Source organism: Moschus berezovskii, chromosome 1 (genome assembly GCF_049115385.1).
Source record: "Moschus berezovskii isolate FMDL1 chromosome 1, NW_MosBer_1.0, whole genome shotgun sequence".
Classification (NCBI taxonomy): Eukaryota; Metazoa; Chordata; class Mammalia; order Artiodactyla; family Moschidae; genus Moschus; species Moschus berezovskii.
Window position 1 is genome coordinate 61991687 of NC_142460.1, and position 23728 is coordinate 62015414.

A 23728-nucleotide genomic window follows, 5' to 3' on the forward strand; every position below is an offset into this window, starting at 1 on the left:
TGATATTAAATATTAAATAACATTCTATATTATAGGATGATATTTAAATATGCACATGACACCACCCTTATGGCAGAAAGCAAAAAAGAACTAAAGAGCCTCTTCATGAAAGTGAAAGAGGAGAATGAAAAAGTTGCCTTAAAACTCAACATTCAGAAAACTAAGATCATGGCATCTGGTCCCATCACTTCATGGCAAATAGATGGGGAAACAGTGGCTGACTATTTTTCTGGGCTCCAAAATCACTGCCAGTGGTGACTGCAGCCATGAAATTAAGAGATGCTTGCTCCTTGGAAGAATAGTTATAACCAACCTAGAGAGAATAGTAAAAACCAGACACATTACTTTGCCAACAAAGGTTCATCTAGTCAAAGCTATGGTTTTTCCAGTAGTCATGTATGGATGTGAGAGCTGGGCTATAAAACAAGCTGAGCACCAAAGAATCGATGCTTTTGAACTGTGAGGTTGGAGAAGATCTTGAAAGTCCCTTGGACTGCAAGGAGATCCAACCAGTCCATCCTAAAGGAAATCAGTCCTGAAAATTCATTGGAAGGACTGATGCTGAAGCTGAAACTCCTATACCTTGGCCATTTGATGTGAAGAACTGACTCACTGGAAAAGACCCTGATGCTCGGAAAGATTGGAGGCAGGAGGAGAAGGGGATGACAGAGGATGAGATGGTTGAATGGCATCACTGACTCAATGGACATGAGTTTGAATAAACTCCGGGAGTTGGTGATGGACAGGGAGGCCTGGCATGCTGTAGTCCTTTGGGTCGCAAAGAGTCGGACATGACTGAGCAACTGAACTGAACTGAGTTCATTATGATTTAATCAATCTCATGTGCCTGAACATGGAGGAGGTATTAATATTATGTACAAATATACAAATGAGGAATGTATATAGTGTACAAATGAGGCCTCCGAAGTAGTGAGATAAGTGAGTTATGATAGGGCACTTGCCCAAAGTGGAAGTCTTCAGCAGCATGTGTTCTGACTCTAATCTCGCATCTTCTGCCTGCACTATGCTAGTACATAAGGTGTAAGGTAATAGACCATCACAGTTTGCCTGGGACACAGGACTACCATGATAAAACCAGGAATTAACTGTATCATATAAAACATGTGACTATCAAATTGGGTTAAAGATTTACTGAGCATGGCTGGGCCCATCAGAACAGGACCCAGTTTCCCCCTCAGTCAGTCTCTCCCATCAGGAAGCTTCATAAGTCTCATATCCTTATCCATCAGAAGGCTGACAGAATGAAAACCACTAACACAGAAAATTAATCAAACTGATTACGTGGACCACAGCCTTGTCTAACCCAATGAAACTATGAGCCATGCCGTGTAGGGCGAGCCAAAACAGACAGGTCTTGGTGGAGAGTTTCAACAAAACAGGGTCCACTGGAGAAGGGAATGGCAATCCACTTCAGTGTTCTTGCCTTGAGAACTCCATGAAAAGTATGAAAAAGAAAAAAGATAGGACACTGAAAGATGAACTCCCCAGGTTAGTAGGTGCCCAATATGCTACTGGAGAACAGTGGAGAAATAAATCCAGAAAGAATGAAGAGATGGAGCCAAGGCAAAAACAACACCCAGTTGTGGATGTGACTGGTGATGGAAGTAATGTCAAATGCTAAAGAACAATACTTCATGTTAACCTGGAATGTTAGGTTCATGAATCACGGTAATTTGGAAGTGATCAAACAGGAGATGGCAAGGGTGAACATCAACATTTTAGGAATCAGTGAACTAAAATGAACTGGGATGGCTAAATTTAACTCAGATAACCATTATATCTACTACTGTGGGCAAGAATCCCTTAGGAAAAATAGAGTAGCCCTCACAGTCAACAAAAGTCTGAAATGCAGTAGTTGGCTGCAATCTCAAAAACTACAGAATGATCTCTGTTCGTTTCCAAGGCAAACCAGTCAGTATTAGAGTAATCCAAGTCCTTGCCCCAACCAGTAATGCTGATAGAGCTGAAGTTGAACGATTCTATGAAGACCTACAAGATCTTCTAGAACTAACACCCAAAAAAGATGTCCTTTTCATTATAGGGGACTGAAATGCAAAAGTAGGAAGTCAAGTGATACCTTGAGTAACAGGCAAATTTGGCCTTGGAGTACAGAATGAAGCAGGGCAAAGGCTAACAGAGTTTTGCCAAGAGAACACACTGGTCATATCAAATGCCCTCTTCCAACAACACAAGAGAAGACTCTACACATGGGCATCACCAAATGGTCAATACCAAAATCAGATTAATTATATTCTTTTCAGCCAAAGATGGAGATGTTCTATACAGTCAGAATAAAACAAGACTGGGAGCTGACTTTGGCTCAGATCATGAACTCCTCATTGCAAAATTCAGAGTTAAATTGAAGAAAGTAGGGAAAACCACTAGACCATCCATGTATGACCTAAATCAAATCCCTTCAGATTGTACAGTGGAGGTGACAAACAGATTCAAGGGATTAGATCTGATAGAATACCTGAAAAACTATGGACAGAGGTTCATGATACTGTACAGAAGGCAGTGATTGAGACCATCCCCAAGAAAAAGGAATGCAGAAAGGCAAAATGGTTGTCTGAGGAAGCCTTACAAATCACTGAGAAAAGAAGAGACGTAAAAGGCAAAGTATAAAAAGCAAGATATACCCATCTGAATGCAGAGTTCCAAATAAGAAAGGCTTCCTCAGTGATCAATGCAAAGAAATAGGGGAAAACAATTGAATGGGAAAGACTAGAGATCTCTTGAAGAAAACTAGAGATACCAAGGGAATATTTCATGCAAAGATGGGCACAATAAAGGACAGAAATGGTACAGACCAGCAGAAGCAGAAGATACTAAGAAGAGGGGGCAAGAATACACAGAACTGTACAATAAAAGATCTTCATGACCCAGATAATCATGATGGTTTGATCACTCACCTAGAACCAGACATCCTGTAATGCAAAGTCAAGTGGACCTTAGGAAGTATCACTGCAAACAAAGCTAGTGCAGATGATGGAATTCCAGTTGAGCTATTTCAAATCCTAAAAGGTGATGCTGTGAAAGTGCTATACTCAATATGCCAGCAAATTTGGAAAACTCAGCAGTGGCCACAGGACTAGAAAATGTCAGTTTTCATACCAACCCCAAAGAAAGGCAATGCCAAAGAATGCTCAAACTACCACACAATTGCAGTCATCTCACACACTAGTAAAGTAATGCTCAAAATTCTCCAAGTCAGGCTTCAACAGTACGTGAACCATGAACTCCCAGATGTTCAAGGTGGATTTAGAAAAGGCAGATGAACCAGAGATCAAATTGCCATCATCCATTGGATCATCAGTAAAGCAAGAGAGTTCCATTAAAATATCTACTTCTGCTTTATTGACTACACCAAAGCCTTTGACTGTGTGGGTCACAACAAACTGTGGAAAATTCTTAAAGACATGGTAGTAGCACACCACCTTACCTACCTCCTGAGATATCTGTATGCAGGTCAAGAAGCAACAGTTACAACTGGACATGGAACAACAGACTGGTTCCAAATCGGAAAAGGAGTATGTCAAGGATGTATATTGTCACCCAGCTTATTTAACTTGTATGCAAAGTACATCATGAGAAATGCTGGGCTGTAAGAAGCACAAGCTGGAATCAAGATTGCTGGGAAAAACATTAATAATGTCAGATATGCAGATGACCCCACCCTTAAGATAGAAAGCAAAATAGAACTAAAGACCCTCTTGATGAAAGTGAAAGAGGAGAGTGAAAATGTTGGCTTAAAACTCAACATTCAGAATACTAAGATCATGGCATCTGGTCCCATCACTTCATGGCAAATAGATCGGGAAACAATGGAAACAATGAGACACTTTATTCTGGGGCTTCTAAAATCACTGCAGATGGTGACTGCAGCCATGAAATTAAAAGATGCTTGCTCCTGGGAAGAAAAGTATGACAAACATAGCCAGCATATTAAAAAGCAGAGACGTTACTTTGCCAACAAAGGTCCATTTAGTCTAAGCTATGGGTTTTCCGGTAGTCATGTATGGATGTGAGAGATGGACTATAAAGAAAGTCAAGCACCAAAGAATTGATGCTTTTGAACTGTGATGTTGGAAAAGACTCTTGAGTGTCCCTTGACTGCCAGGAGAACCAACCAGTCCATCCTAAAGGAAATCAGTCCTGAATATTCATTGGAAGGACTGATGCTGAAGCTGAAGCTCCAATACTTTGGCCACCTGATACGAAGAACTGACACCTTAGAAGAGACCCTGATGCTGGGAAAAATTGAAGACAGGAGAAGAGGACGATGAAGGATGAGATGGTTGGATGCATCACCAACTTGATGGACATGAGTTTGAGCATGTTCCAGGAGTTGGTGATAGACAGAAAATCTGGCGTGCTGCAGTCCATGGGATCATAAAGAGTCAGACATGACTGAGCAACTGAACTGAACTATCAGTTGTTTTTACTTTGCCATATGGGGTCACACAGAGTCGGACACAACTGAAGTGACTTAGCAGCAGCAGCAGAAGGTATAAAAGAATTTTTATATCAACACCAAAGTACAGTAAAATATGGAAATTGCCCCTTTTTATAACACTATTTCTTCTGCCTAATGAACAATTATGATAATAAGGGGAAATCAGTAACCATACCCAAAAGGAAAAGAAAATAAAGGTAAACCACCACTTTTGAGTGGAAGCTATTGCCAAACTCTGTGTCAACTGTACTTTTTTCATCTACTCCTTTGAAAAAGTATATATGATATGTAATGTTATCCTCATTGTATAGATGCAAAAGCTAAAGAACTAAAATAACTTGCCCAAGATCATGAAGGTAGCATAGCTGAAATTGGAATTATTCTTTCTTTAATGGTCAAAACCATATTTTCGTAATACAAATTCAGTTCAGTTCTGTCGCTCAGTCATATCCAACTCTTTGCCACCCCGTGGACTGCAGCAGGAGCCTTCCCTGTCCATCACCAACTTTTGGAGCGTGCTCAAACATGTCCATCGAGTTGGTGATGCCATCCTGCCATCTCATCCTCTGTCGCCCATTAATACAAATAATTTAGAATTAAAGTTCATTGATTTGCATTCTGTTATTTCCGTTACTCTGCTCTAGGTCTAGAATTATTCTTAGAACACATCTTTATTTGTGTGTTCCTTTTGACATTCCAGTCCAAAAAAAAAAAAAATAGAGTACCTTGTCTGTACTGCACTCTGTGCTAAATGTAGATAGTGAACTTACAGACACAAATTAAGCACCAGTCCTGACCTCAGTGGCATTTTATTTATTTATTTATTTTGTAGTTAATTTATTTTTTATTGGAGGCAAATTATTTTACAATATTATATTGGTTGGTTTTGCCATACATTGATATGAATTTGCCCCGGGTTTACATAAGTTCCCCCTCCTGAACCCCCCCCCCACCTCCCTCCTCCCTTTATCCTCCCTCTGGGTCATCCCCGCATGCCAGCCCCGAGCATCCTATAACATGCATCGACCCTATGTTGTCATATGTGAAACGAATCACTAGCTCAGTGGCATTTTAGAGAAGAAGACAGACACCTGTGTAGTTAGCATCAACGTCATAGCTAATAAGTGTTATATAATTGCTTTATGAAATGTAAACAGAAGAGAAAGTAAACAATCAAATCTTCCTAAAACAAAAAGTGATTTGCAGGAGAATTGACAATGGAGAGTGTATTTAAGTTTCTGGTTGTTTTTTTTTTTAATAAATAAGTATATGACTTTACCAAATGAAGAGAGTAAGAAGGCAGTCTTCCAAGGAGAAGAGGAAGGTACAAGTAAAGTCATTCTTAGAGAATTAAGAGTCCCCTAGAGAATTTGAAAAACAGGGGGTAAAAGATAACAAAGGAAACAAAGGTAAAGGAGAGACTGAGAAGGAATGTAGTTGCCAAGCAGTTTGGACTTTAATCCTGAAGAAACAATGCAATATGTAAAACAGTCTTTAGCCCTTTATAGTAATTCTTACTTGTTTCTATCCGCCTTTCCACTATACACTGAATGAGAGCTGAATCTTTTATTGATTGGAGATGTTTCTCCAGAAACCAGAAGAGTACTTGATCCATCAGGTCAGTCAGTTCAGTCGCTTAGTTGTGTCCAACTCTTTGCGACCCCATGAATCACAGCACGCCAGGCCTCCCTGTCCATCACCAACTCCCGGAGTTCACTGAAACTCATGTCCATCGAGTCGGTGATGCCATCCAGCCATCTCATTCTCTGTCGTCCCCTTCTCCTCCCGCCCATAATCCTTCCCAGCATCAGAGTCTTTTCCAGTGAGTCAACTCGTCTCATGAGGTGGCTAAAGTATTGGAGTTTCAGCTTCAGCATCAGTCCTTCCAATGAACACCCAGGAATGATCTCCTTTAGAATGGACTGGTTGGATCTCCTTGCAGTCCAAGGGACTCTCAAGAGTCTTCTCCAGCACTACAGTTCAAAAGCATCAATTCTTTGGCGATCAGCTTTCTTCGCAGTAAAACTCTCACATCCATATATGACCATCGGAAAATCCATAGCCTTGACTAGACGGACCTTGGTTGGCAAAGTAATGACTCTGCTTTTTAATATGCTATCTAGGTTGGTCATAACTTTCCTTCCAAGGAGTAAGCCTCTTTTAATTTCATGGCTGCAATCAGCATCCGCAGTGATTTTGGAGCCCAAAAAAATAAAGTCTGACACTGTTTCCGCTGTTTCCCCATCTATTTCCCATGAAGTGATGGGACCAGATGCCATGATCTTTGTTTTCTGAATGTTGAACTTCAAGCCAACTTTTTCACTCTCCTCTTTCACTTTCATCAAGAGGCTTTTGAGTTCCTCTTCACTTTCTGCCATAAGGGTGGTGTCATCTGCATATCTGAGGTTATTGATATTTCTGCCAGCAATCTTGATTCCAGCTTGTGCTTCTTCCAGCCCAGCGTTCCTCATGATGTACTCTGCATATAAGTTAAATAAGCAGGGGGACAATATACAACCTTGACGTACTCCTTTTCCTATTTGGAAACAGTCTGTTGTTCCATGTCCAGTTCTAACTGTTGCTTCCTAACCTGCATACAGGTTTCTCAAGAGGCAGGTCAGGTGGTCTGGTATTCCCATCTCTTTCAGAATTTTCCACAGTTTACTGTGATCCACACAGTCAAAGGATTTGGCATAGGCAATGAAGTAGAAATAGATGTTTTACTGGAACTCTCTTGCTTTCTCCATGATCCAGCAGATGTTGGCAATTTGATCTCTGGTGCCTCTGCCTTTTCTAAAACCTGCTTGAACATCTGGGAGTTCATGGTTTACATACTGCTGAAGCCTGGCTTGGAGAATTTTGAGCATGACTTTACTAGCGTGTGAGATGAGTGCAATTGTGCAGTAGTTCGAGCATTCTTTGGCATTCCCTTTCTTTGGGATTGGAATGAAGACTGACCTTTTCCAGTCCTCTGGCCACTGCCAAGTTTTCAAAATGTGCTGGCATATTGAGTGCAACACTTTCACAGCATCATCTTTCAAGATTTGAAATAGCTCAACTGGAATTCCATCACCTCCACTAGCTTTGTTCATAGTGATGCGTTCTAAGGCCCACTTGACTTCACATGCCAAGATGTCTGGCTCTAGTTCAGTGAATACACCATCGTGATTATCTTGGTCATGAAGATCTTTTTTGTACAGTTCTTCTGTGTATTGTTGACACCTCTTCTTAATATCTTCTGCTTCTCTTAGGTCCATAACATTTCTGTTCTTTATCGAGCCCATCTTTGCATGAAAGGGATGGAGTCAGAGCAAAACCAATACCCAGTCGTGGATGTGACTGCTGATAGAAGCAAGGTACGATGCTGTAAAGAGCAATATTGCATAGGAACCTGGAATGTTAGGTCCATGAATCAAGGCATATTGGAAGTGGTCAAACAGAAGATGGCAAGAGTGAACATAGACATTCTAGGAATCAGTGAACTAAAATGGACTGGAATGGATGAATTTAATTCATATGACCATTATATCTGCCAACAAAGTTCCGTCTAGTCAAGGCAATGTTTTTTCCAGTGGTCATGTATGGATGTGAGGGTTGGACTGTCAAGAAGGCTGATCGCCGAAGAATTGATGCTTTTGAACTGTGGTGCTGGAGAAGACTCTTGAGAGTCCCTTGGACTGCAAGGAGATCCAACCAGTCCATTCTAAAGGAGATCAGTCCTGGGTGTTCATTGGAAGGACTGATGCTAAAGCTGAAACTCCAATACTTTGGCCTCCTCATGCAACGAGTTGACTTACATGAAAAGACTCTGATACTGGGAGGGATTAGGGGTGGGAGGAGAAGGGGAGGACAGAGAATGAGATGGCTGGATGGCATCACCAACTCGATGGACATCAGTTTGAGTGAACTCCGGGAGTTGGTGATGGACAGGGAGGCCTGGCGTGCTGTGATTCATGGGGTCACAAATTGTTGGACACAACTGAGCGACTGAACTGAACTGAACTGAACTGACCATTATATCTACTACTGTGGGCAGGAATCCCTTAGAAGAAATGGAGTAGCTGTCATGGTCAACGAAAGAGTCCGAAATGCAGTACTTGGATGCAATCTCAAAAACTACAGAATGATCTCTGTTCGTTTCCAAGGCAAACCATTCAATATTACAGTAATCCAGGCCTATGCCCCAACCAGTAACACTGAAGAAGCCGAAGTTGAACGGTTCTATGAAGACCTATAAGTCCTTTTAGAACTAACACCCAAAAAAGATGTCCTTTTCATCATAGGGGACTCTAATGCAAAAGTAGGAAGTCAAGAAACACCTGGAAAACAGGCAAATTTGGCCTTGTAGCACGGAATGAAGCTGGGCAAAGGCTAATAGAGTTTTGCCAGGAGAACACACTGGTCATAGCAAACACCCTCTTCCAATAATACAAGAGAAGACTCTACACATGGACATCACCAGATGGTCAACACCGAAATCAGATTGATTATATTCTTTGCAGCCAAAGATGGAGAAGCTTTATACAGTTAGCAAAAAACAAGACCAGGAGCTGACTGTGGCTCAGATCATGAACTGCTTATTGCCAAATTCAGACTTAAATTGAAGAAAGTACAGAAAACCACTAGGCCATTCAGATATGACCTAAATCAAATCCCTTATGATTATACAGTGGAAGTGAGAAATAGATTTAAGGGACTAGATCTGATAGATAGAGTGCCTCATGAACTCTGGATGGAAGTTTGTGACATTGTACAGGAGACAGGGACCAAGACCATCCCCATGGAAAAGAAATGCAAAAAAGCAAAATGGCTGTCTGAGGAGGCCTTACAAATAGCTGTGAAAAGAAGAGAAGTGAAAAGTAAAGGAGAAAAGGAAAGATATAAGCATCTGAATGCAGAGTTCCAAAGAATAGCAAGGAGAGATAAGAAAGACTTCTTCAGCGATCAATGCAAAGAAATAGAGGAAAACAACAGAATAGGAAAGACAAGAGATCTCTTCAAGAAAATTAAAGATACCAAGGTAACATTTCATGCAAAGATGGGCTTGATAAAGGACAGAAATGGTATGGACCTAACAGAAGCAGAAGATATTAAGAAGAGGTGGCAAGAATACACAGAAGAACTTGATGCATAGTAGGCACTTAAATATGTATGTGTGCTATATTGCTGAATGTTTAAAATAATGATTATGTAAGCATTAACAGGTACAACCAATAAACCTATTATTGTAATAGGTCAAGCAAGAGAAAACAAATGCAGAATGTGAACAGTGATAATAGATTTTGTAAAGAGTCAGCACCACTTAATAACTTAGTGCTGAGTTATTAAACTAAGAAGGGTTTGATAAAGTAGAGAATCCAATATTACAACAGAGTTTCAAACCTGGGTTATTAGATGCATGGTGGTATCTTAATCAAAACAGGAATAGAGGAGGAAAAGAAGGTTCAAGAGAAATTTTTTAAGTTTGTATTTGAATTCACTGAGAATACGATTCATTTGGGACATGATCTGATAATCATTAGGCAACAGTGTTAAGAAAACAGTCCTCCAATTTTAGTTCTTATCTTGTGAATGAAAATAATTATTTAATATATAATGTTCAAATTTATGTTGTCCGCATCCTTTGAAAGACTTAGAGGGATAAGAAAACCATTTCATATGTTATCAAGTCCATTTGAGATTGTAATTATAATTCATAATTAGTACAGCAGAAACAGGGACGTAGAAATAAATAACAGACACAAAAAGTCCTGAATTACAACTTGGGAGGAAAAAATAGAAGCAGTCTAGTTGTCAATCCAAATTATTATCACAAATTTTGTTATCTATTAGACAAAATGTGGATGCTATATAATGCTAAATAAACTACCATTGATTTAAATATGTAATAGTTTCAGGGTTGTTGAGATTTGTTAAGATTCTTAACAATACTGAGAAATTGTACATGAGAAATTGCCAAGCTGATACAAAATATTACATCCCCAAAAACTCATTATATATATGAAAATGTTGAATCTATAATCTCCTTTCAGAGTCTTCTCTGAAGCCAAAAATGGGGACCACTTTCACTCCCAAAATATGTGCCCCCACATTTCCCTGAAACATTTAAAGAATATATTTTGTTTCCTTTAACAATAGGCTTGTCATTGTATGGTTTCTCAATACCTCCTGTATAAAAATCATCATATGTATTAAGCTGCAAATCTGAAAATGATTCATTAGTTAATCATCTATAAAAGTCCTTATTAAAAAAAATTATTTTTCTTTATAACAGAAAAAGATGACATTGGATTTTGTGATTCATTATGTTCAGAATATAAGTGATTTCTTATAGAATCTTGATTCTAATGCAGTTCAAAATATCTGTAACAATATCTGGGCTATTCATGGAGGAAAACCAAAGAAATTCACTTTTTGTGTGACTTGTAGAAGTGTTTCTGAAGAGCTCTTTAATTGGTAAGGCGTCTAAAAAAATATCTGGGAATTTTGAGATGACTAACATTCAAGATGGTCAACACCGAAGTCAGATTGATTATATTCTTTGCAGCCAAAGATGGAGAAGCTGTATACAGTTAGCAAAAACAAGACCAGGAGCTGACTGTGGCTCAGATCATGAACTCCTTATTGCGAAGTTCAGACTTAAATTGAAGAAAGTAGGGAAAACCACTAGACCATTCAGATATGACCTCAATCAAATCCCTTATGATTATACAGTGGAAGTGAGAAATAGATTTAAGGGACTAGATCTGATAGATAGAGTGCCTGATGAACTCTGGACGGAGGTTCGTGACATTGTACAGGAGACAGGGACCAAGACCATCCCCATGGAAAAGAAATGCAAAAGACCGAAATGGCTGTCTGAGGAGGCCTTACAAATAGCTGTGGAAAGAAGAGAAGCGAAAAGCAAAGGAGAAAAGGAAAGATATAAGCATCTGAATGCAGAGTTCCAAAGAATAGCAAGGAGAGATAAGAAAGATTTCCTCAGTGATCAATGCAAAGAAATAGAGGAAAACAACAGAATAGGAAAAACAAGAGACCTCTTCAAGAAAATTAGAGATTCCAAGGGAACATTTCATGCAAAGATGGGCTCGATAAAGGACAGAAATGGTATGGACCTAACAGAAGCAGAAGATATTAAGAAGAGGTGGCAAGAATACACAGAAGAACTGTACAAAAAAGATCTTCCCGACCAAGATAGTCACGATAACGTGATCACTGACCTAGAGCCAGACATCTTGGAATGTGAAGTCAAGCGGGCCTTAGAAAGCATCACTACTAACAAAGCTAGTGGAGGTGATGGAATTCCAGTTGAGCTATTACAAGTCTTGAAAGATGATGCTGTGAAAGTGCTGCACTCAATATGCCAGCAGATTTGGAAAACTCAGCAGTGGCCACAGGACTGGAAGAGGTCAGTCTTCATTCCAATCCCAAAGAAAGGCAATGCCAAAGAATGCTCAAACTACCGGACAATTGCCCTCATCTCACACGCTAGTAAAGTCATGCTCAAAATGCTCCAAGCCAGGCTTCAGCAATATGTGAACCGTGAACTCCAAGATGTTCAAGCAGGTTTTAGAAAAGGCAGAGGCACCAGAGATCAAATTGCCAACATCCGCTGGATCATGGAGAAAGCAAGAGAGTTTCAGAAAAACATCTATTTCTGCTTCATTGACTATGCCAAAGCCTTTGACTGTGTGGATCACAATAAACTGTGGAACATTCTGAAAGAGATGGGAATCCCAGACCACCTGACCTGCCTCTTGAGAAACCTGTATGTAGGTCAGGAAGCAACAGTTAGAACTGGACATGGAACAACAGACTGGTTCCAAATAGGAAAAGGTGTACGTCAAGGTTGTATATTGTCACCTTGCTTATTTAACTTATATGCAGAGTACATCATGAGGAACGCTGGGCTGGAAGAAGCACAAGCTGGAATCAAGATTGCTGGGAGAAATATCAATAACCTCAGATATGCAGATGACACTACCCTTATGGCAGAAAGTGAAGAGGAACTCAAAAGCCTCTTGATGAAAGTGAAAGAGGAGAGTGAAAAGGTTGGTTTGAAGCTCAACATTCAGAAAACAAAGATCATGGCATCTGGTCCCATCACTTCATGGGAAATAGATGGAAAAACAGTGGAAACAGTGTCAGACTTTGTTTTTTTGGGCTCCAAAATCACTGTGGATGCTGATTGCAGCCATGAAATTAAAAGACGCTTGCTCCTTGGAAGGAAAGTTATGACCAACCTTGATAGTATATTAAAAAGCAGAGACATTACTTTGCCAACCAAGGTCCGTCTAGTCAAGGCAATGGTTTTTCCCGTGGTCATGTATGGATGTGAGAGTTGGACTGTGAAGAAGGCTGATCGCCGAAGAATCGATGCTTTTGAACTGTGGTGTTGGAGAAGACTCTTGAGAGTCCCTAATACTGCAAGGAGATCCAACCAGTCCATTCTAAAGGAGATCAATCCTGGATGTTCATTGGAGGGACTGATGCTAAAGCTGAAACTGCAATACTTTGGCCACCTCATGCGACGAGTTGACTCACTGGAAAAGACTCTGATGCTGGGAAGGGTTGGGAGCGGGAGGAGAAGGGGACGACGGAGAATGAGATGGCTGGATGGCATCACCGACTCTGTGGACATGAGTTTGAGTGAACTCCGGGAGTTGGTGATGGACAGGGAGGCCTGGCGTGCTGTGATTCATGGGGTCGCGGAGAGTCGGACACGACTGAGCGACTGAACTGAACTGAACTGAACATTCAAGAACCATGGAGCTTGTCCATTCATTTCAGTGCAATGTGAATACTAAATTAATCCTGCAACATGAGGCACTTAGGGTAACTCATACTGGGAAGACCCAGAGGGATGGGATGGGGAGGGAGGTGGGAGGAGGGTTCAGGATGGGGGACACATGTACACCTATGGCTGATTCATGTCAATGTATGGCAAAAAACCACTACAATTTTGTAAAGTAATTAGCCTCCAGTTAAAGTAAATAAATATTTTTTAAACTGTAAAAATGGAAATAAGCTGAAATATTTTGAAAATATTTAATATAAAAAAGGATCACATCCAAATGTATTTTCCAAGAGCAAAAATGCAACATATAATTTCTACATATTTAACAATAACACTGATTCTGGAAATCAGTCCTGAATATTTATTGGAAGAACTGATGCTGAAGCTGAAACTCCAATACTTTGGCTACCTGTTGCAAAGAACTGACTCATTGGAAAAGACCCTAATGCTGAGAAAGATTGAAGGTAGGAGGAGAAGGGGATGACAGAGAATGAGATGCTTGGATGGCATCACCGACTCAATGGACATGAATTTGAGTAAACTTCTGGAGTTGGTGATGGACAGGGAGGCCTGGCATGCTGCGGTCCATGGGGTCGCAAAGAGTCAGACACGACTAAGCAACTGAACTGAACTGAACTGAACAATAACACAGAAAAAGCACTGTGACCAATAGACTTCTCTCACCCAACCTCATATTTGAAGAATACCATCCTCACTTTGATAATTTCCCTTATACTTAATCAATTTTCTTGATTATAAAATGCAATCATGGACTGTAAACTTGTAATCTTCACAGTGTAACTAACTTCCTATAGAAAACCACTAGGAAGCAAATTACAGGTTAGATACCATCAGTATTCTAAAAAAATAATGCTTTAGTTTAATAACACATGCTTTCCATTGATGCTACTGGACAAAATACAAAAGACACAGCACTCAGGTGTGAAACTTTTAATTTACAAGAAACTGGGGGAGTCTTCATTTGATACTTTATTATCTTTAATGAGAAGATGAAATTTGTCACTGATGAATTTTAAAGTTGTATAAAGGTATCTCCCAAGGAGTTATAGACAGAACTAATTCCAAAGCACTTTGTATTCACATAGATTAGAATCTTGCTGAAATTCTCGGTGTTAGTCTCAGGAATTGTGAAAATGATGAGAAAAATCAGTTTGTTTCTATGAAGCACCTACTCTGCTTAGCTCTATGGGAGGTGACCTTGAGAAATCCAGTGAATAGAGATACAAAGCATCTATGGGAAGGTGGAGGGAAAAACAACCTACTACAAAACCAGGAACACTTTTCCTAACGCAGACAATAGATGTGATGGGAAAGCAACTACAGGAAATGTCGCCTTGGGAGACTTTCAAGGAAGGGGTACAGTATATAAATTCTAGGGAGATGTGAGGTATGATTAGGGAAGGAAACAAGTTGGGCAGTAATCCTGGCAGGTGAATACCAAAAAGAAAGGCAGAAGGAAACAGGACTGAACAAGTATAGGTAAGAATGACAGTTGATGAGCCAGTAGATGAAAAGACTAGCTAGGAACAATGCAGTCCACCACTGGAGAGGATTGACTGACAGGATGGGCCCTACAGTTCTGATCTATAAAACACACCTGAGAGGTACCTTTGGCATAGAAGTAAGAGCTTAAGCTGTAAGACAGACTGCTTGATACTGCCACTTCCCAGCTGTTGGATTTTGAACAAATAATTTAATTTTCTATGCCTTAATTTCTCTGGGTAATAGGGAATGTCAGTTTTTTTAAATATACTTTTATTTATTTTAAATTATATTTTTAGAAAATAAATATGTTTCTCTGACAGCACTGGTCAAGATAGATAGAAAAGTGCAACTATGAAAAGAAGAACTTGGGCAGTCATTGTAATAACCCAGATTTTCTCTTAATATCCATAATCTATTATCATTCAAACTGGAATATTGAGTTCATAATTTTTATATTTAAGTATAAAAATGACCTCTTATTCTCCCCACCTTGCCAACTAAATGTTTGCATCCAGCTCCTATCTTTAAGCTCTCTGAAAGCAATGGCCAAATAAAGGATTTCATGACAGATTCTCAGATTTAAAGCCCAAATCTTCTAGATCCCTTCAGTGGTGCTGACAGTTCATTTGACCTCAATATTTTCTGCTGTTTTTTTTTTAATATATATTTGGGTGAAATTAATGACTTTAAGGAATATTATAGAAATTTGCCAAAATGAGAAACTTCTTTGGATTCTAATTCTATGCATGATAAATTGGTAATTTTATTACTACATTTAACCTTTAGCACATCTTTCTTTAAAATAGATTCAAATGTAAAATCAAGCATTTTCAGACATTGTACTAATTTGTTCCAGTCACCCTTTATAACCCGTAAGGCTTTGAGTTCATAAAAGGGACATGAATTACAATATGAGATCTAATATTTCCATCATTGGTACACATAATTTCTTTCCAGATCTTCTTTGTGCTCCTGAGGAAAAACTCTATGCATAGTGCAGATTGAATTGCTAAAAATCCCAATGAGAAATGAGAAATATAGAAGTAAAAAGCAAATATGTCATATTGTTTATTTCAGATAAATATAATTTTCCCTCCCTAAAATGTGTTTATTTTTTAAACTGGAGCAATTGGGCAGAACAAATAGATTCTTTTCTTTGAAAAAGAAAACAGCTATTTATGTGGAATGTTCTGTCTAATAGAGGTATATTGGGAACTGTAACAATTGCAAATTGATATGATAAGAAATAAATGATGTTCAACTTCTGATTTTAGCTTCTGCACTAGACTATGAAATCAGAGTTATTTACTTTTCATGTACTGCCATCGTAGTTCTGTTGATCTAATCTATGTCCAATAAAGACATGATTAAGAACTATTACAAATCCCACCAACTTTGTAGCATTCATCAATCTACTGGCGTTTTTCTACTTAAAAGTAGACTATGACTGATGATTTATACTTTCTTAAAGAGAATTTATGAATTTCTTCTTTCTGCTTTGCTTTTAGAAGTATTTTGGAAAGGCTAAGTCTAATGTAATTCTGCCATAATTACTGCATCACTGGATGAGAAGTTGTACCACAGCTGCCAGAGCAGTTCCAGTAACTGCTTAAACTCTGACTTCAGCTTGTTGATTGTCTTTTAAGGAAAAGCTCAGGACACCATAATCTAAACAAGTGATTGCAGGACCTTAGAAAAGGAAATGCTTAATTACTTTGTAATTCATATTGTAATTCATGTTCTTTTTATGAACTCAAAGAAAATAATCCTATAAAAAACGGAGAACTGTGTATGTTTAATATTTATAAAAGCCTGTTGGAAAATGAAGTTCCTACTAATAAAATACAAATAATTTAGCTGCCACAGCTGGAAATCTCTAACGTAGCACATATTTCTGTAATTGCTCTAATCCTTATACATTCTCTTGCTCTTTTGGCAGGCAGACCAGTAATGATTGTGGTGGAATACATGGAGAATGGATCCCTAGACTCCTTTTTGCGGGTGAGGTGTTCTTTTCTGATGGCATTTAAATGAGCTATTTTGAGTTCTAGATTTAAAACATTTATCATAAATTAATTTTTCCATAATGTTATTCATGGATTCTTCCGTGAAGAATAGCAGCAATTTCTCTAGGGTGCATTTCTCTGATACTGTGATATGTTAGAGCTACTGAGGTGGGGAAGTATATACACATGATAATCTAATTGATTATCCTATAAATTGACTTGCCCTATCAAATATACATATTTCAAATGATGTTAAAAAGAAAGATTAAATGAAACTCGGTTGCTTCACATAGCCTTTCATTTTGCTTTATTGTATTTAACTATTTAGCAAGATATTTTATGCCTGATATATAGTGCTGAACCCTTTAAATTGATGTATTTTACCAATAATGACTCAAGTTCATATAAGAAGATGGATTTTATCAGCTTTGTTCATCTTAAGTTCTTTGGCTATTTAGAAAACAAAATGAGAAAGAATTAACCTCTGGCTGATATTTATTTTTAAAACAAAAAAATTTTAAGCACTCTTTTTAAAGTGACTTATCCTTGACAGTATGGCATATACAAAACTCATTTGTTTTATGTAGTAGTACAGAATAGCACAGCTAAGAAGACACCATGAAATTATATTTCAAAATATGTTTATGATATTTTTGGTATTTAAAAAAGCCATCATATGCTATAAAAATATTTATTGATTGGGGAAAATACAAATATCAATAAGTAATCACTAGACTAAATATTTTCACCCCAGCAGAGGTCACATATGTGCGTGTCACTGTATTCCTTAATATATATTTATCTACAAGAGATAGCCAATTTTTTTATGTAAAACAGACTGACTTTTGCTATTTGAATTGTGTTATATGTTTTTCTCCATTTTTTATGTGAATAAATGATCTCAAGCATTCTTTCTTCACTTCATTCTTTGCACAGTGTTATTTGGACAAATTCTGTGTGTATCTTACCTCTCTCTCTTGATCCCATTTTCATTTATTTTTCTTTATTCCATGCCTTTTATTATAGAGCAATACTCTGCACAAAATGCATACTCTCAAGCAAGTATGCTCTTTAAGGCAAAATGAAACTCATAGACATTTAGAGACCTAAACAATTTGTTTTTTTCTGTAGCCATTCTCAGAATATATTTTATAGCCTGTATCCATTTCTCCTGTAAATGTGTGAAATTACTTTAGGATAATTTATCAGGACCTCCTATGGTATTTGAAATGCATGTATACTTATGCCCTTCCATTATGTTTATCCAGAAATGCATTTTTATCAGATACATATCAAATGACTTATTATCTAATGATGCTTGAGATTTTTTACCTACTATATCCTAGAGCTGAAAATAATGGCAAGTAATGTAACAGATACTCATCTAAATTGCTGCTGAAAATTGGATCAAATGACTGCCACAAGCAAATTAGGAGAGAAATGTTAGTTTCAGATATAAGTTTTGTCCTGCTGAATCATGAATTAATTAAAACATGTTGTAAAGAAAATATACATTATAAAATATTTACTCATAAACATACAACATGTTTCTAAGTGGTAAATTTCATGATTTAAATTTTAAAAACTAATATTTTTCAGCTCTACGCACAATTGGTTAGACACAGTACAATCTGGGAAAGAATAAATGTTCAAATAATGTGGCTACTTTTACTGATACTATGAGAACTTTAACATATACTGTCTCAGTTCATCTTGGCTCTGCCACTTACTGGTTATGTGACCTTGTGACTTGAGCAAGTAACTAACTTTTCTGTCCCTCTGTTTACTTATAGATAAAACGGGAATATTACTTGTATCCACTTCATGCAGTTGTTGTAAGGACTGAGTTGATTATTGTAAAGCATATAGAATAATGCCTGACATATTGAAATGCATAGAGCAAGGACTGAAATTCAAGTCTCTAAATCCAAAAGCCATAATTTCATACATTAAATTCTTTTATCTTAAATTACTTATTACTTCTTATAAGTTCACTACCATCTCCCCATGGGGTCTTGTGTCCCCTCCTCACAAGAATTAGTATTAAAATAAAACTCATATGAATGGGATAAAGAAACATAGGGTCAGTACTCCCTTTTTACTCTTTTTTAAGATTCTTTCTTTGTAATCATATCTGTTTTATCTCAGAAGTTCAAAGTGCTTCATAAATTTTATGTCAATAGCAGATACTTAGCTCCCCATGGCAAGCAGAGATTTTATATATATATATATATATATCCCACATAGTCTCAAAAGCCAAGTCATTTTTCAAACTACTGCTTTAGAATTTGATAATCACAGCTTCTGCGAACACAGAGAGGAGGAAGTGGCTAAGTGCATGCCATAGTAGGGGAGCCATCCACAGCTCATTAATAGCATTCTGTGCTTGCTGCTGCTGCTGCTGCTAAGTCACTTCAGTCGTGTCCGACTCTGTGTGACCCCACAGACGGAAGCCCACCAGGCTCCCCCGTCCCTGGGATTCTCCAGGCAAGAACACTGGAGTGGGTTGCCATTTCTTTCTCCAATGTGTGAAAGTGGAAAGTGAAAAGTGAAAGCGAAGTCGCTCAGTCGTGTCTGACCCTTAGCGACCCCATGGACTGCAGCCTACCAGGCTCTTCCATCCATGGGATTTTCTAGGCAAGAGTACTGGAGTGGCTTGCCATTGCCTTCTCCGATTCTGTGCTTACTGGAGGTAAAAAAGATTTCCCTTTGGTCTCTCACACTATTTGAAAATCACTTCAATTCCCTGTTTTATATGAAGGAATGGTCGCAAACCAAGTATAAGATTACAGTCTGGTCTGGTTTTGATACTTCACTGAATGCATAAACCTACTATTTGGATCCTTGCAGACGTTTCTCAAGAAATATATTAGCAGACGATGGTGTGGTTAAGTAAGCATGTTTGTGTGTAAGTGTGTATGTGGGTGTATATGTGCATGTAACTGTGGGAAAGGAGAGGTGGGTAGGTATATAAGTATATTTGTGTGTTACCTTTTAAAATAAAATGCATTTTGGCTCAGCAAAGTGGAGCATCAGCCTGACTGCCCAGAAGATAAGACCTCACTGGTGTGTAAGTTCTCATAGCTTTTCTAAGGAAATGCTCTAGTATAAATGAAGCACAGCCCTGAACCTTATTCCTGCAGTCTAACTATACATTCCGTTCCGTTCCGTTCTGTCGCTCAGTCGTGTCCGACTCTATGCGACCCCGTGGACTGTAGCCTACCAGGTTTCTCCGTCCATGGGATTCTCCAGGCAAGAATACTGGAGTGGGTTACCGTTTCCTTCTCCAGGGGATCTTCCCGACCCAGGGATCGAACCCGAGTCTCCCGCATTGGGGGCAGATGCTTTAACCTCTGAGCCACCATAGATTTCATAAACACTTTTATTGGCACTTACCTGGCAACTGTTTATCCCTAAATCTTTGAACCTCCTTTTCTTATAGCAATATTAACTAGCAATCCAAATAAAAATAGTTATAAAATACTTTAAAATTTTGAGGTATCATATGTCAAGCACAAAAAAAATTACTCCTTTATTTAATAGCATTTTTTATTAAAAAAATAATCTGATTATGTCGTAAAACAATTGTTCTGGTTGTTGTACTGAGAAGAGACTATAGTAAGGTACAGATGGATACAGGGAAATCAGGAAGCCTTTGCAGTAATCCAGGTAAGGAGATGATGGAGGCTTAGATTAGGAGAGTTACAGTTGAGTTGATGGAAAATGGTAGACTGTGATATATTTTGAACATTGAGTCAATAGCATTCACCAGGGGATTGGATCACGTGTTAAAGCAAAAGAGAATATTCAACGATGATGGCATTCACAAAATAAGGTTAAGAATAAGCAATAACTTCTTTCTGCAGCTATTATGAGTTTATTGTAATGAATACCTTGTAGACCGAAAACTCCAAGAAAATGTCTGGCACGTAGTAATGTCTCCACAATTTTATCTATTATTATTATAATATATTTCAGAAGATGTCATTAGTTTTGAGGTTTTAAAAGAATATTTATTAATTTATTTGCTGCATTGGGTCTTTGTTGATGTATCTGGGCTTTCTCTACTTGTGGAGAGCAGGAGCTACTCTTCAATGCAATGCATGGACTTTTCATTTGCAGTAGCTTCTCTTGTTGCAGAGTATGGGCTCTAGGATGCACAGGCTTGAGGAACTGTGGCTCGCAGACTCTAGAGCATGGGCTCAGTAGTTGTGGCACACAGGCTTAGTTGCCTCAGAACATGTGGAATCTTCCTGGACCAGGGATGGAAAACCCATATCCCCTCCATTGGCAGGTGGATTAATTCTTAACCACTGGATCACCAGGAAAGCCCGCTGAGTATTTTTAAATTGTTTTCCTGTTACTTCTTGGTCTACTTTTTCTAGTGGCTAAAAATATTCTTAATGTTCACCATTTTTAAAAAATCTGGGTATAACTCACAAGTATTTAAATAATACATATAAGTGCATATCAGCATTCCAAAAGCAGTGTGAGATATTTGAAGATTTTCCTTGAACAAATGCAGAGAAAATATTAATTTAAAAAATTAAAGGGATCTTTTAAATATTTATGTACTCAAATTATAAATCTAGTAAAGATGGCATTTTACCTTATGCTAGTTATATATTAATAATGAGAGCTGTGTTTTATTAGCACACTTTTTCTTGTAAATTGTGTTTTGTGGAGTTATATTTGTGCTGGGGTATAAGAGCATAATTAATCCACATCACATTCATTTTATATTCAACAGTAGAAAAAGAGTGAATTGCACTTCTCCACCAATATCTGTCTTTAAACCCTAAAGTTACAGTTGAATTACATACCTTTAATCACATTTTTTCAGAAGAAAATATGTGAAACTTCATATGAATGTTATTATTATGCCTGTGCCAGTTTAATGCCAAGGACTACTCTAAAAATATGTGACAGTAAGCATCCAAATATATGAAAGCATAGTATAATTGGAACAAAGTATATCAATGACTGAACTTTTTATTCTTAAATTAGGAGTTAGAGCATCAATGTACAATAGCTTGAATGGATCTCTTTAAACATTTTAGTACTATAAAGGTGTCGTGTCATTTGTAGTATCTGGTACCATGTTGTATTTTCTAATATTCCTATTAATTCTCATTTTGCATATAGGACTTTATATTAAAGTTTTTAATTGATAAGTGATTTATACTATAGTGATATATAGAGAAATTGCATACAGTTTCCTGAACTCTTCTATAGTCATTCCTAACCCTTCATTTGAACCATACAGGAGAGTTTTTATTTACAAAACTAAATATTAGACTCAAAACTTGTGGTTCTCAACCATGCCTGGAAATCAGAATCTCCATCCTACTGAGATTTTACAAAATACACATGCAGTACCCAAGCAAATATATTTTGCAAAAATTTTCGCAGTAATTCTGAGGCACTCCAGTGATGCTTCATCAGGATCTTGGCTCTGTGTTACACCCTCCCCTGGATGCTAAACAAAAAAGTTTAAATTTTATTGGCTTTATTTAAGTGCATTACACAGTAACTATTGTAGTTTATCTTTGTACAAATCTAAGCAAAACAAAAAAAAATCAATTTCAATAGAAAGCTCCGTAATATATTATCACTTTAAAGTAGTAAAAGATAATTTGAAATCCAACTGTCAAACCTACTCTTCTTCCTAGATTTTTTTACATGTATTAGAGATGACATTTTTAGTTTCCTTATGATTGAAATTTCTGATTCCACTCTTGGTGGCCTTTCCCTTTTATAACTAAAAACACAACTTGGCCTAGCTTCAGTCCAAATTCACAATTACTACAAAATAATAAAGCCTTGAAGATTTAGTAAATATTCTATAAGAAATTATAATAAGATTTTCAGCTGGGATGGTCACAAAAACCCAGGCTTGAGTTAAAAAGAGATATTGACTATTATTATTTGTTCAGTGGTTATTTTAAACCAGAATGATCTGGTCTTTTCAGACCTATAAATAACCTTAGCCACTTCTTTTTCTAATTCAAGAACATTTTAAAAAGTCATAGCATGGTCAACTTCCTGATTTAGAAACATATAAAAACTGAATTTTAACTTTAAACTTAAGTTATAGAAGTAATCCTCTAAGGGCTGTTTTCTGCAAAGTCACTTATAAATCAATTGTTGAGAACTCAGGATGCATTTTCCCATAAATATTTCTTTTAAAGCTTCTGCTTAAGTCCCTAGGCAGATCCATAAAAGCCTCTTCAACACTGAATACAGCTCAAGGATTAACTTTCAATACAAAGAAGACCTGTAGTTTCCTTCAAAAAAAAAAGAATAGATTTTCGTGCCTTATTTTGGGGGGAAAAAAAGTCCATTTTTCTTCAGCATCCACCCCTTTCTTAATATCCTCTTCTCAGATCCTCAGATGTTTAACTTTTTCTGTTTTAAATCCTATGTGGTAGCACACCCTTCCTACCCTTCTTATCCCCAAGCTAGGCTAATTTTCTACTTCATAGAAATTACCTGTAACTTGTACCTTCACCCTATCCTGCTGCTGCTAAGTCGCTTCAGTTGTGTCCGACTCTGTGCGACCCCATAGACAGCAGCCCACCAGGCTCCCCCGATCCTGGGATTCTCCAGGCAAGAACACTGGAGTGGGTTGCCATTTCTTTCTCCAATGCATCAAAGTGAAAAGTAAAAGTGAAGGCGTTCAGTCATGTCCGACTCTTCCCGACCCCATGGACTGCAGCTGACCAGGCTCCTCCGCTCATGGGATTTTCCAGCCAAGAGTACTGGAGTGGGTTGTCACCCCATCCTAAATGTCCATTCGTCATTGCTCCCATTCTTTCATTGTCACAGATCTTAGCTGGATATAAAACTGGATTAATTCATACTAATATGTGATTCACAAATATTATTTTAATTCCCCCAGATAATTTTGCATTTTTACATGAACTTATAAATCCAAATAAT

General features: G+C 37.9%; 1 protein-coding gene across 3 annotated transcripts in view; it reads left to right on the plus strand.

Annotated features, from left to right (window-relative positions):
* Nucleotides 1-23728, plus strand: part of EPHA6 (EPH receptor A6) — a 1038562-nt gene that overhangs the window by 868465 nt on the left and 146369 nt on the right. For all 3 annotated transcript variants that reach the window (XM_088836271.1, XM_088836272.1, XM_055397929.2), the window contains one exon: nt 16720-16781. In XM_088836271.1, the coding sequence (XP_088692397.1) occupies nt 16720-16781 (62 nt within the window). The remainder of the gene's footprint in view (nt 1-16719; nt 16782-23728) is intronic.